This window comes from Schistocerca cancellata, chromosome 2, assembly GCF_023864275.1.
Source record: "Schistocerca cancellata isolate TAMUIC-IGC-003103 chromosome 2, iqSchCanc2.1, whole genome shotgun sequence".
Lineage (NCBI taxonomy): Eukaryota > Metazoa > Arthropoda > Insecta > Orthoptera > Acrididae > Schistocerca > Schistocerca cancellata.
In genome coordinates, this window is record NC_064627.1 from 701,353,689 (window position 1) to 701,367,185 (window position 13,497).

At 38.8% G+C, this 13,497-nt stretch overlaps 1 protein-coding gene across 1 annotated transcript; it reads left to right on the forward strand.

Moving 5' to 3' along the window:
- The first annotated feature begins 12,447 nt into the window (after positions 1-12,447).
- LOC126157817 (uncharacterized) lies at positions 12,448-12,777 on the forward strand. Its single transcript, XM_049916401.1, has one exon. The coding sequence runs from the start codon at positions 12,448-12,450 to the stop codon at positions 12,775-12,777; it is 330 nt and encodes a 109-aa protein (XP_049772358.1).
- The last annotated feature ends 720 nt before the right edge of the window (positions 12,778-13,497 follow it).

The following is a 13,497-nucleotide window of genomic DNA, read 5'->3' on the forward strand; positions in this document are numbered from 1 at the left end:
CCATATAGCAATTCAGCAAATGGCCCCTATAGATCCTCTTTCATGGCAGTGTGCACCCCTAACAATACCAAGGAAGTGCTTCTGCCCATTCACCACTGTGACTCATGAGTGCTGCTTTCATTGTTCTGTGCCACCTCTCGATAAGATCATTACTCTGTGGGTGGTATGCTATCATATGCTAGCATTCGAAGCTGCAGATTTTGCATAATGTTTCAGACAGTCATGCCTCAAACACTCATCTTTGGTCCATTGTTATTATGAGTGGGCTGCTGAGCTGGGCAAGTCATGTATGCACAAAAGCTTTAGCTCTGGTTTTGCCACCATGACAGTCTTCTGCGTCACCTCATCATGGAGAGGATGTATTTATGTCCTGACAATTCCAGTAAAGGGCCAATGAGGTCCAAATGAATGTGACAGAATCATCCCTGTGAAACTGTGAAGTGCCGCGGGGGATTAGCCGAGCGGTCTAAGGCTCTGCAGTCATGGACTGTGCGGCTGGTCCCGGCGGAGGTTCGAGTCCTCCCTCAGGCATGGATGTGTGTGTTTGTCCTTAAGATAATTTAGGTTAAGTAGTGTGTTAGCTTAGGGACTGATGACCTTAGCAGTTAAGTCCCATAGGATTTTTAAAAAAAAAAAAAAAACAAAAACAAAAACTGTGAAGTGGCCTAGCAGTGGTTGTGTGTGACATCCATGCTTGCTTTGTTGACAGGCAGTGCGTTGTGTGTCCATACTTTACGGTCTCTTGGCCGTATGAAGCAGTCAGTGACAAGCTTCATAGTGGGCCATATTCCCTAACGGGAGAGATTGTGCAGTGACTAAAGAATGGCTTCACGAAAGGATGCTGGCACCAGTGGTCATCATTTTCAAGAGAAGTATCACAGAGTGGAATTGCATTCGTCCCTGGTAGTTGACATTGTTCAGTCTTCAGACTGGTTCCCAGGTCAGAAGCAAGCACTGTAATTGACAGATCTGATGCATGTTCCCATGCCATTTGGATATAGTCCACCTGAAGCAATATGGTATTGACCCATGAAAGGTATTCCATCACAATGTTATCTGCTTCCTGTAATTAGCAGACATCCACAGTAAATTGAGAACTATAGTCCAAGTACCTAAACTGTCTTGGAGCAATTCGTGTTGACAGATGTAGAATCACATCTGTGACTGGTTTATGGTCTGTATAAATCAGAACCACTCACTCATCAATATCTTCATTGAAACAGGGGACAGCTTTATAAATTGCTAAAAGTTCTCTGTCAAATGCTTCATACTGCATTTGGGCTTTTGAGAGCTTTATGGAGATAAACCTGAGTGGTTGCATATTCTTGTTATAGATTTGTTGGACTAACTCATCATTAGTGAATGTAAGAGGCACACCCCACACCAGTTGGGCTAAAGCCACTGGTGAAACAAAACTGTCAACTGAACATGTGAAAGACACTTACCTGTCTTTGGTCCACGTGAGCCAGTGATGTCTGTGTGTGTTTTGTCCTTTTAAAGCATGAGTGAGGGAAGCCTGATGTCCACGACATGTGGGATGTTTCCCTGGTCAAAATTCGAGATGCCCAGATAGCACCGGACATTGTGGAATGTTTCTGGTCATGGAAGATTTCATATGAGAGACAACTGGTCACCCATTCAGCATATTCCTAAAGTAGAGATGGTGTATCTTAGAAATGTGACTTGTTTCTGGTAAAGCTCTAGTTTGTCCTTGCTTCATCTAAGAACAGAGAACTCGTTTGAGATGTCTGTTATGCATTTCATTGTCTTTAGAGAACACTTTTATATCATCTATGTAGGTATAACAATTTTGGACATTAAAAAGCACACCATCGATGAAACACTGCCATGTCTGCGTGGAGTTTTTGAGTCCATATGGCATTACCAAGAACGCAAACAAACCAAAAGGCATGGTGATGGCAGTTTTTTGAATATCAGCTGGGTCCATGGGAATCTGGTAGTGCGCTTTCTTTCAATCATTCATGAAAAACACAGTAGCCCCTTCAACTTTGTGGGTAAATTCTTGAATGTTTGGTACTCGGTAGGAATCATGCATAGCTTGAGAGTTCAATTTACAATAATCACTGCACACATAGAGTGATCCATCTTTGTTCAGAACTACTCATATTTGTGAGGCCCACAGGCTGTCAGAATGTCAAAGTTCATCACACAACATCATTTGATTGACTGCTTCTTTTGCAGCATTCAGTTTCTGGGGATCTAGTCTATGTGCCTTGTGTCATACCAAGGGTCCTGGTGTAGTGATAATCCTATGGACCATTCTATTTCATTTGGCATACAAGTACACCATTGAGGGGACATTGATGTGGTACACACATGCAGGTGAGGCAGAGCACAAAGCACGTACATACTTGCATCTCCTTGTTTACCAGGGCTAGCTGTAGGCATGATTCTAGCATGGCCAATGAGGAGGCTGTGAGTTCCATAGATCGGTGTGTGCATTGCTGTTTTAATGCACTGATTGTAGTGCAGGCTGTGTTAAGCTCCTGTGTAAGGGACTGAAGTTGTAGGTGCAATGAGTGGTTTTCTCCATGTACATCCAAGAGGTGTAAGTGGTTTATAGTCAGTCAGCTTGTCCACTGCAGTAAAGATTTGTTGCATAAGATGGCACTGATGCAGGAGTGGATCAGTGGATTGTTGATGGTACATCCCACTGTTGTAATATCAGTAAGTGCAGCCACACTGATGGTGTGTGTGTGTTATGGTGGTACAATGCAGACCATTGCATGTCAGAGGAAAATTTGAAGTGTTGCAAGAAGTTGAACTAGATGCACGTCATAGGCTACATAGAAAGTCCAGGTGTGCTGTACTCCATCGGAAAAAGTCACTGTTCTGGTCATGATGCCACATACTCATATAGGAACATAGTTGGTGGCCTGGAAGTGCAGAAGTTCTGAGGTGGATTGTTCCAAGATGGGGTGCTGGGGGAGTGCACTGACATTGGACAATACATCAGTCAGGAAGTGGGTGTTGTCTACTATGTCTATGATGAAAATGCGTCCACCTCTTCTCTGGGTGATCGTGGCCAGAAGGCAGCTTGTTGTAGCATGACATGCAAGTGAACCTATTAGTGCCCACCAGCAGCATTTGTCTGTCATCACGGATATCAACATTTTTGTGCCTTATCACTGAATGTTCGGTGGTCCCAGCACACAGCATCAGCATTGTCCGATTTAGCTATAGTTGTTCGTCCTTTAGTCTGAATGTTGATAGTGCTTGGCAGTCCAGACATCATGCTGTAGTGGGCTGTGGTGAACTGACATTGCAGTGTGGAATGTTGACATGAGGCTGTCTGGCCAGTGGTTGTCCTAACATGTGAGAGCATATATTCCGTCAGCCAGTGTGGGTCTGTCTTCCATCAGTTGTTGCTTATGGGCTATCAGTGCTTTCCAGACCACAGTCACCAACTTTATGAGCCAGGTAGCCCACAACATGTGACCATTGATGATCTCTGTCAGTTGGGTGCTGGAGGTGGCACCACAACTGTGATGCAGTGCCATCATCAAGACATGCTTTGTACAATGCTTGATGTAGTTGTTGTTCTGGTGGGTAAATCTTCTCAGAATCACTCATTTCACCATCTCATATTTATTTGAGAGCTGCAGGGACAGGATGGCTTCACTCATTACTTCAGAGTGTTAATCTAAGTGATGTAGTAGAGCGATAAATTTTTCTGAGTCATCCGTAATGACTCAGTGTGCAAAAAAGCATTTGGCTGTAGCAAACCATAACATCACATCACCCGCATGGGATGGCAGGAGGGGGCATGGCGTGCTGACCACTTGTGTGCATATTGCATATTGTGGCATGTAGTTCCTGTGCTGGGAATTGCAACATGGCACTGTGATTGTTTGCCAGTTGCTACTGTTGTCTTGATATGGAATGCTGCCTGAGGTAGGTCCATGAAAGCTTGAAATGCAGGCTAATCACCACAGTTGACTGATGAAATTGTGCCACTGAATTCGGAGCCAGTGGTAGTCACTGTCAGAAGAAGGCCAGTTGACAATGTGAGAGTGGAAGCCCATTGTTGTTGTGTGGCCAGCATTTGTGACGTGGTGGTCAGTCAATGTCTGGTTTGTCACATGAAATCTTCTATGCAGTGAGGGAACTGCATTGAAGCATATATGGAGCACTGATGTAGTGTTCCTATTAGCAGTCATGCAGAGTAACCACTGTTGCAAGTCAAAGTAGCCAACACACAAGATACCATAGTAATTTGAGGCTGATCAAAGTTTTAAATCTATTCAGTATGTCAGCAGTCACAGTCACTTCACACATCTATGGTGCTCGCACTCGTGTACATCAAATATCTGGCAAGACAAGGTTGTAGTAAATGTGATCATGATCACGAATCATGTATTCACAACTTGGTTTCACCAATGTAGTGGGTTTTCAAAGGCTAGGTGATACGGTAGTGATTTATTACCAATCACATTGCATTCTGTACACACCATTTTATTTCATTTTAGTACAATACACAGCATTCATTCAATATGAAAGCAGAAAGTTTACTAACTATAGCTCCAGAAGAGAGTGTATACATTATGCATCAGTGATATTATTGTTCTGAGTCCACATACTCTTATATTCAATTTGGAGAAAAACGGCATAGTCGGCACTAGGCAGAGTGTACTTAAAGCCACGTGAGCAAATCATGCTCTGCACAATTTTAGATTCAGCACAAGCTCATGATGCCAAAATGTCACTGTGCTTATATACTATTGCTACAACTCATCATACTTCACAAGGATCATGCTGTATTCTTGGCAAAATTTATTGTTTAGTGATCTTCAGTTTCTCCTGGGGTATTTGTGAATCAAACAATCAACAAGTGTACTGCCAGTTCGATGCACCTGTTTGACACTATTAACTGGCAGTACACCCATGACCTGGTCAATAAATTTACTGTTTACGTCATTGTTGCTCTGACTACAATAACCATGCCAACAGCCAGTGGACACTGGTAATCCAGACAGGCAGTTAGTTTTACACTGAAGGTCACTGCTCTGTACAAGTATTTTGTCACTGTTATTTATTGTGTGATAGGTATTGTCTAGTGTGCAGTAGTACCTGGAAGCAATATTTCATGATACTGCAACTATAATGCCCAACACCATTGCGTACCTAGTGCAGACAACCATTCATACTGTTATTTAATGAGTGACAGGGTTTCTAAAATGAAAGCAGTTTCTATAAATACTTCGTTGATTGAAATCATAGTACATCAATACTATATGATGAGACTCTTTTACAATGTTCAATCATAATAGCAAAACTCTATCTATTCAGGTTCATCGCCATCACTAAGTTGTAATTTATAACAAAAGACTGCATTTTCGATCCTACTCTAATAATACTAACGATATTTACTATTTCATTGTCTGTATCTTGGCATGTTCACAAAATGCACTATTTGTGCTTGTACTTGTGTCTTCAGAAATGGATTCCGTTTTGCAACTCAGTGACACTTCCTATAGCTTTGCTTTCTGGGTCTGCATCGAGGACCATTCAATTTAAAACATCACTTAATTCAATACTTGACAAAGCCAGCAGTCTATATATTTCTTCACAAACATATACTTGATATATGACAATTCATGATAGATGACTGCATGTAACTCTTTCTACTAACCATGTGTTGCTGTGCACATCCAAAAGTGTTTGACAATGCCATATTAAAAAATCTATTGTATGCAATAGCTTTTCAGGAAAACACATTCATCAAACCAGTCTATGCAAAAAAGGAGTCTTGCACTGCCAGTCACTGCACTCTTATATCATTTAAATAATTACTTTTTTCAAATTCCTTTTAAATTTTCAAAAGCGTAAAGGAAATCTCTGAACCTAAAATAATTAAAATGTTCATTTAGTCCCTCAGTTAAAGCTGCATAAATAGAGTTTTTATCATAGCATCCTATCATTCCTCCATCCCTACATTAAATAATCATAGTAACATCGAATCATTATTAAGACAGAGTGGATATCAGTTCAGACTTTCTGTATTCAATATGTGTAATTGCTTAGATTATGTAAAACCAATGAATAACAACAAACTTGTTAAAATAATATGTGTGTTTGTTGTTAGGCTGCCATAAAAGTTAGTTAATAAACAACTTTATCGTACCTATAGAGCACTAAAACAAAATAATCAAAACTACCTTGAGTCTGAAACCATAATTAAAATATTACTGGCTATGCTTCTCATAATAAAGAGTCTTTTATTCCTTAATCTTCCTTTTGAAATTAAACACTTCAAGTTTTCTGTTTTCTAAAACAAAATATCATTAGAAACTACACTAAATATGTGTTACTGGATGGCCACATTGCCATTCGAAATGGGTTCTCTACTAAAGCATACACATATGCCAGTTCCCATGTATCCATGTTCTGGATACCTGGTTTTCATGTGTGTTGGATGTTCTCACTGCTTACTGAGGCATAAGTGAGTGTCATACCTCTTGGATCAGCTGTTGTTGAGATGGTTATGGCTGCAGCTGCATCTTACCACACAAACTGTGACATCATTGTTCTGTCATGGACTTGATACAGTAGTTGTAAAGTGGAGTTAGCTGAATGCCAGATGTTCATGCATTCATTTACTTTTTCAATTACTTTTTATGTCCTGTAGATCCCATCAAGGAGGAGAACATTCACAGATGTGGAACAGGACAAGGTAATCATTAACAATAGGCAAATAACTCAAAGTAACTTGATTTTTATACTGTATTATCCATAAATTATCTTTGCACTATTAATTACTACAGTATTTGTTTTTATGTCAGCTAAATGTAACCTGGTAAATTAAGTGTAGTCATTAATTTTGAAAAAAAGTTAAGTAAAGCACCTGCTGTTCAGCTTTGATTGGTAGCTTAATATTTACTTGATTTAGAGGTATTTCTCAAAGAAAATAGTTACTTACATCTGTAACAACAGTAGCCTTTCTATAATATGTTACTATTTAATATGTCACTTAATAATCAACACTTCTACTTCCCATGTAGCCAACAGGAATTTTCAGTCCTAGAATCTAGATAATGAGATAATTAGTGAGATAGTGGCCAGCAAGTAAGTTTAAATTTTATTTTGAATTGATTGTAAATTCCAGTGTCTTACTTTATGTGGCTGATCATTGTCTCAGATTCGAAGCATCAATTATGCCAAACTCACTGCTGCTCAACAGTCAGATCACAAATTACAAGGACTTTTATCAAAAGAAATATTGGAGCTGGATCACCAACTTATCCAGTTTCCACAGAGGGATGTCACGCTGTATTGTGATTGGACCACATCAAAACTGTGGTCGTTTGTATCTATTGCCTTCAGAAGGTATGTCTTCAATATGCTACACAACTTGTGTCACCAAGGTATTTGATTGACAGCTTACCTAGTGATGAATCATTAGATATGGCTGGGAATACATTAAGAGTGCCATGAGTGGGAGAGGTGTTGTCTTAAATGCTAATGCAGTAAGATACATTGCCGTGTGTGAGCACTGATAGGGAACTTTCCTATCATGACAACTCATTTAAATCACACACACATCACAACTGTTGGTCCATTTCCATTGTCTGCTGCCAACATTACATGCTTATGATGACAGATCATTGTCCCTGTTGGCCAGAAGCTATACTGGTGGACAAAGTTACAGCAGAAATTCTGTCTTTCACTTAATGTCATTTTTGGTGCCACATTTTGGCTGTCCATTACACATAATGACAAGCAGAGGACGACATTTTGAATCCGACCTATTTGGCCAATTTGTGCACTTTTGTATTACACCTCACCAAAAAATGATGAGCTACCACTTGGCCAGTAACAGGATGATCGAGAGATGGCACCACTCACTTAAGGCAGCACTAACTTGCCACACCATTGAGTGGACACAGGCCCTTTCCGTGGTATTACTCTTCCTCAGAAACACTTTCAAAACAGATCTAGATAGTCTTTGGTGGAACTGGTGTACAGACAGTCAATGAGGCTTCCAGGAGAATTAGTGGAAAACAATGCTCTATCATGATCAAGGAATAGTCAACTAAAATTCCTATCCTGATTGCAGGAGCACATGGCCCACGTATGCACACATTAGCCTCTCAGACATGGTATGACTACCACCTTCTTGCATCAAGACTTGAAAATCTGTTCATATGTCATATTAGTATGGAAGGCATCAAACCATGATTGCAGTTGCCATACTCAGGACCCTACCATGTCTCAGCAATGAGAAACAAGACAATTGACATTTCAGTTAATGGAAAGGCTTATGTATTCGAAAAAGTAATAATGCCAGACCTTACAAGACTACAGCCTTGCTCAACAATCACCTCATCACCAACTCCACAGCCATTGGTGCATATTACAACAGACCTGACAACATGTTCCTCAAGATCCAATTTTCTCATCACTTTCCAGAGTTTTATTTGAAACAATGCTCTGCTTCCACCATGGGGGCTGATGTGGTGACATTGCACAATTACATAGAGTTGTCACATGTGTCACCACACTGTCAAACATTTCACAGCAGACACCAGAGGTGCTGTATTTTATCTACATGTGTTTTAGTTTTGTTATTCTTTGATTATGCTGCTATATTTTGTATCTTACATGCATGTAATTAGGTTGTGCATAGTTATGAGATAACTCTGTTGTTTTTGTTCCCCGTATGTTGTGTGATGTTGAATTGCAAGGTCAGAATGACTGAACAAGCTGTTATATTTTTCACTGTCTCCTATAGCTGTGATCAATAAAGCTACTGTTAATTGTTTGAGCAAGTTTTTGTGTAGTCCTGTTATGTTTTATCAAGTACATACAGGTTCTATTAGGCGAATGGCAGTCTGCACACCTAGTATTGACATCCTTGAGAATCTTGTCACTTGGAATATGTGGAAGGAATATTAGCATTTTTTTTGTACAAATGTATTACATATCCATGTTTTATGATATGTTCTACATACTTGAGGACCTCTTCACTATGGATCTACAGAACAAAAAGTATATCTAATGAAACCTAATCTAAATCTCTACTTATCTCTGCTGCAAGATTTCTATTACTAAGATAAGTGTCTTCCTTGGCACTTGGGTTACCAGAACTGGTGCTGATTTTAATTAACTCTTGAGCTGCTGGATAGCAGTAAGTCACAAGCAGGTGACCACATGATTTACAACCTTTTTTTGCAGATGGTTTCAGGGGTATGACATGTCAGCTATTTGAGGAATAAATGTTCATTGTAATAAACTTTCTCTAGGAAAGACTGCTGGTACATCACAATCAATGGCCATGGTAATTAATCAGTAGCATCTTAATGCTGTTTGGTTGCCTGATTTCATTAATCTTAGACACTGGATGCCCTGCTCAAAAATAAGCACAGAAATTACATTCAATTACAATGTAATAAATAGTTACTATTGTATCATGTATTAAGATTTCTTCCCATTCCTTCTTCTGTAAACCCAGAGTTATGAAATCCTCAAGAATGTGAAACACTTCAGAAAAACAAAAATATGTAGTATGTACCATATTTTCAAAAGCTTTGGCGTTTAATCCAGAGTGGCCTACATTGCTGAATAGTCAGCTAACCACAGCTGAACATCACCATCTCCCTTCCCACTGCTAGTTCTACATTGGCTGGTAATGCCCCTTCTTCCACAACTAATGGCACTTTCATTCACTGCATTTACATTGGGCTGCCAGGTACAGTTCTTGTAAATTGATTTGCCAACAGCACTTCTGATTGGTCATTTAAATCCTTAAATGTTAATTCCGAAAATTTGTTTCGAGATAATAGATTTCCTGTTCCATAATCAATATTCATTCTTGTCTAAATGCTCTACCATTTCAAACAAGTTAAGTTGTCAGATTCCTGGATTCAAAAAATGTGAGCTAATGTGGACACAGCGAGTTTTTGTGGGCTGAAGGAGAAAAATAATTATTAGACTGGGCAAGAAGTTATCCTACATTCAACTGAATGAAAACAGCCATCATTCTGACTGAAGGTCAAGGTGTATTCACACTAGATGTAATACCAAGCAATTGTCACTTCACGCAGCTCAGTACTGAATGCCAAAGGAGAGCTTTTGAAATATTGATCATGATATAAAATGTTGGGTTGTAGTATCAAATTTAAGGAACTATTACTATTACCATCTATTACAGGGATGAGTTATTCACCAGCCTTTGATGGGCAGACTGCATTAGATGCATAACAAATTTCAATAAAAATATGTGACATTATGACTAATTTTAGCCAATTACTTTAATGCAGAATATATATTTTTACCGTCACATATTTCATTAACAGATTTACTATGTTTGTAAGTTCAGTAGATCCATTCACTGTCATCAGGGTCAAACATTTCCTGTCGTGAGTATAGCAGGTGTAGTTTTAGAGCTTTTGCAATTTTCTTCTTGAACTTCTCCTCCAGTGGTAATACCTGCACTTCCAAGGAAAGTGAACTGAAAATTTACAGGGCAAGTGACAGGAGATATCTTATTTTCAACAGATGACATCTTGATATGTTTGTGGTCCTATACTTTGTGGTTGTTTATATCACATCTCTTTGCTGAAGGTACTAAGGAGTTTCCTTGACATGGAAGAGGTACAACAATATATAATGGCTGTAAGCAGCAATTATTCCCAATTTTATGAATTATGGACTGTAGTTCTCTTACTTACAACTCAATGGGATAAGTCTTACTGTCCTCTTTTGTAGCATCAGCAAGTCCTTGGGGCCTGATGAACACTTGGCAGCTGTAGTTCATAGGCAACATGTTTGCGGAATAGCGTATGATATACAGTTACTAGACACTGGTCTGTAATTAACACTTTTCAACTTACTACAAGCGACAGTTTTTGCAGATATTCTCAGATTTCTGTTCCATGAAAATTTATGGTGTATTATAAATCCTACTCATTTCACACTTCAAAGTCTCTAGATGGCCTAGGTACGTTTTTCTTCATTTACTTTCAACTTATTTGAGACAATACGCTCTGTGGCCTTTGTGAATACACACTTTATTCCAAGACTGCCTTGCTAAAATTATTTCCTTTGGTTATAAAAGTAGTGTCAATGGCAATCTTGGATTAGATTATTTGTGAAAATACAGAGATGGGCTGTGACAGAATCTTGTTGTACACTGTGCTCTAACTTCTGTTCCTGAAATATTGCTCCTTAGATTGAAATCATCACTATTTTCTAAGAATGGTGTGAAGGGTGGCTAGTACAGCAGCTCTCACACCATAGTATTTTAACTTTTGTGTCGTTCTTATAGGATATGCAGACAAATGCTTCGATATGATCAAAAAATGTGAACACCATGGACTCTCTCCCCTCAAATGCTAACTTTAGTTTTATTAATAAATCCAATACAGCAGTAATTATAGAATTTCCCTTTCAGAAACCATGTTGTGCATCATGGAAGAGATTGTTTTCCTCAAAGTAACAAAAAAACCTGATCTTTCATCGGGGATTCCATTACTTTGTTTAGGACCAGTATGATTAAAATTTGCCAATTACTTGGCATTAAAGATGAGTTTCCCTTTTTGTAAATTGCTGTTGTCAATACTAGTTTCAAGAAGTATCGGAAAGCTCTTGTGTATAAGCAGTTGTTTATTACTGTAGCTAATGACTGAGCTACTTCAGTGATAATTTTCTTAAGAACAGTAAAGGAGATCCCATAAATATTGCACTATCTAAAAGTTTGTATTCTTTCACTATTTCCACTATGCCTGTAGTCTGCATTTTGTCCCAGTTTTCCATTTTGCAGTGGATTTTATCTCTTAAGGTAACAACAGGATCCACATTCAGGTCTGGTATTTCAGCTACTGTGTTTTCTATGACTTTAAAAAAGCAGTCATTAAAAGAATTGGGGCAAATTGGTAAGGAGGAAGCAGCATTTTCCCTGTTCTCTTTCATCAAATTCCAAGCTGTTTTGCCAAGCTAGTTTTGAAATGTGTCATAAAAGAGACAAAAATTAAGGAAAATGACAAATATATTATGAAGTCATCCAAAAAAACGAAGTCCCTGTGGAAAGCTGTGCAGGATCTTACAGGGAAGAAGAAAACTCACAAAAATATTGTGATATTACATTATGGCAAGAAAGTCACTGACCCTAGGGGAGTTGCAAACAGTTTCAACTCATATTATCCAACTGCTGCTGGTAAATTAGTGAAGGAAAAATTTGGTAATCCACATAATACAACACGGAAAGAACTTTCATCTACTGAAATAAATAATATATCCATGTTTCTGAGTCCAATAGGCCCAACAGAGCTCCTAAATACCATTAATTCACTGAAGGGTAATCATTCAACTGGTATTGATGATATTCCACATTATATTATAAAAATAACAGCAAGACAAACACTTTCACATTTATTGGACATATTCAATTCATCCTTATGATGTGGTGTCTTCCCACAACAACTGACAATGGCAAAAGTAATATCCCTATATAAAAAAGGTGATCATCAATGTATGGGTAACTATAGGCCTGTGTTGCTACTGTCAGGGTTTTCGAAAATTATTGAGAAAGTGTTCCTTTCAAAACTAACTACAATCTTCGACAAGAATAATATTATTTCTGGATGTCAACATGGCTTCAGACCACAGCAATCAATTGAAACAGCCATTTTCAATCTGATAAACCATGTCTTAAATGCAGTGGACATCCACAGATATACCTCAGGTTTATTCTTGGACCTAACAAAAGCTTTTGATGTGACTGATCATTCTTTGCGCCTGAGGAAGCTTGAACAGTAGGGGAAAGTGGAGTAAGACGGGGTAGCTGGGTAAGAAGGGGTACTTGGCTTTACGGCTCAGTTAGTGCTGCAATCTAGCGGAAAACGTTCATACTGCTAGCAGGGATGGAGAAAAATAATACGTGTAGGCGGCAGCCATTCCGAACTGTTAGTTTCCCTTGTGTAAGTCCGTTTCACTCGACTGGAGCGATTTTTTTGGAAAGTTTCTTAGTGAAGTTGAAGTTGGTGCTGAATACAGGTAAAATACATTCATTAACTGAAGCACTGTATAAATTGGTGGAAACTGTTATTTTTGGACGTTATGTTACGTATATTATAAATACTTTTAGTCGAAACCTAACCTAAAACTAGCGATAAATATTCCACAATGTATCAGTGGGGCAAGACCGGATTTTTCTATGGGGTATCATGGGGAACTACCCCATCTTACCCCACAGATTTTATAATTTCGTCTTTTGTTTGTACAGGGTTTCTAAGATGGTAAGGACATACAAGAGGAAGACTTTTAGAGGTGGATGGCCTCCAGAAGCAATGAAAACAACTATTGAAGCCGTTATCACCTGTGAAATGGGATATAAAAGAGCAGCTGACACTTTTCGTGTTCTGCAAACAATTCTAGAAAGAAGAGTTAAAGTACCTCATGATCAGACAGAAAAATCGGAAAACATATATACTGCCTCATCGAGTGGACGTGTGTATTCAATTACAAGAATCTAGGGCC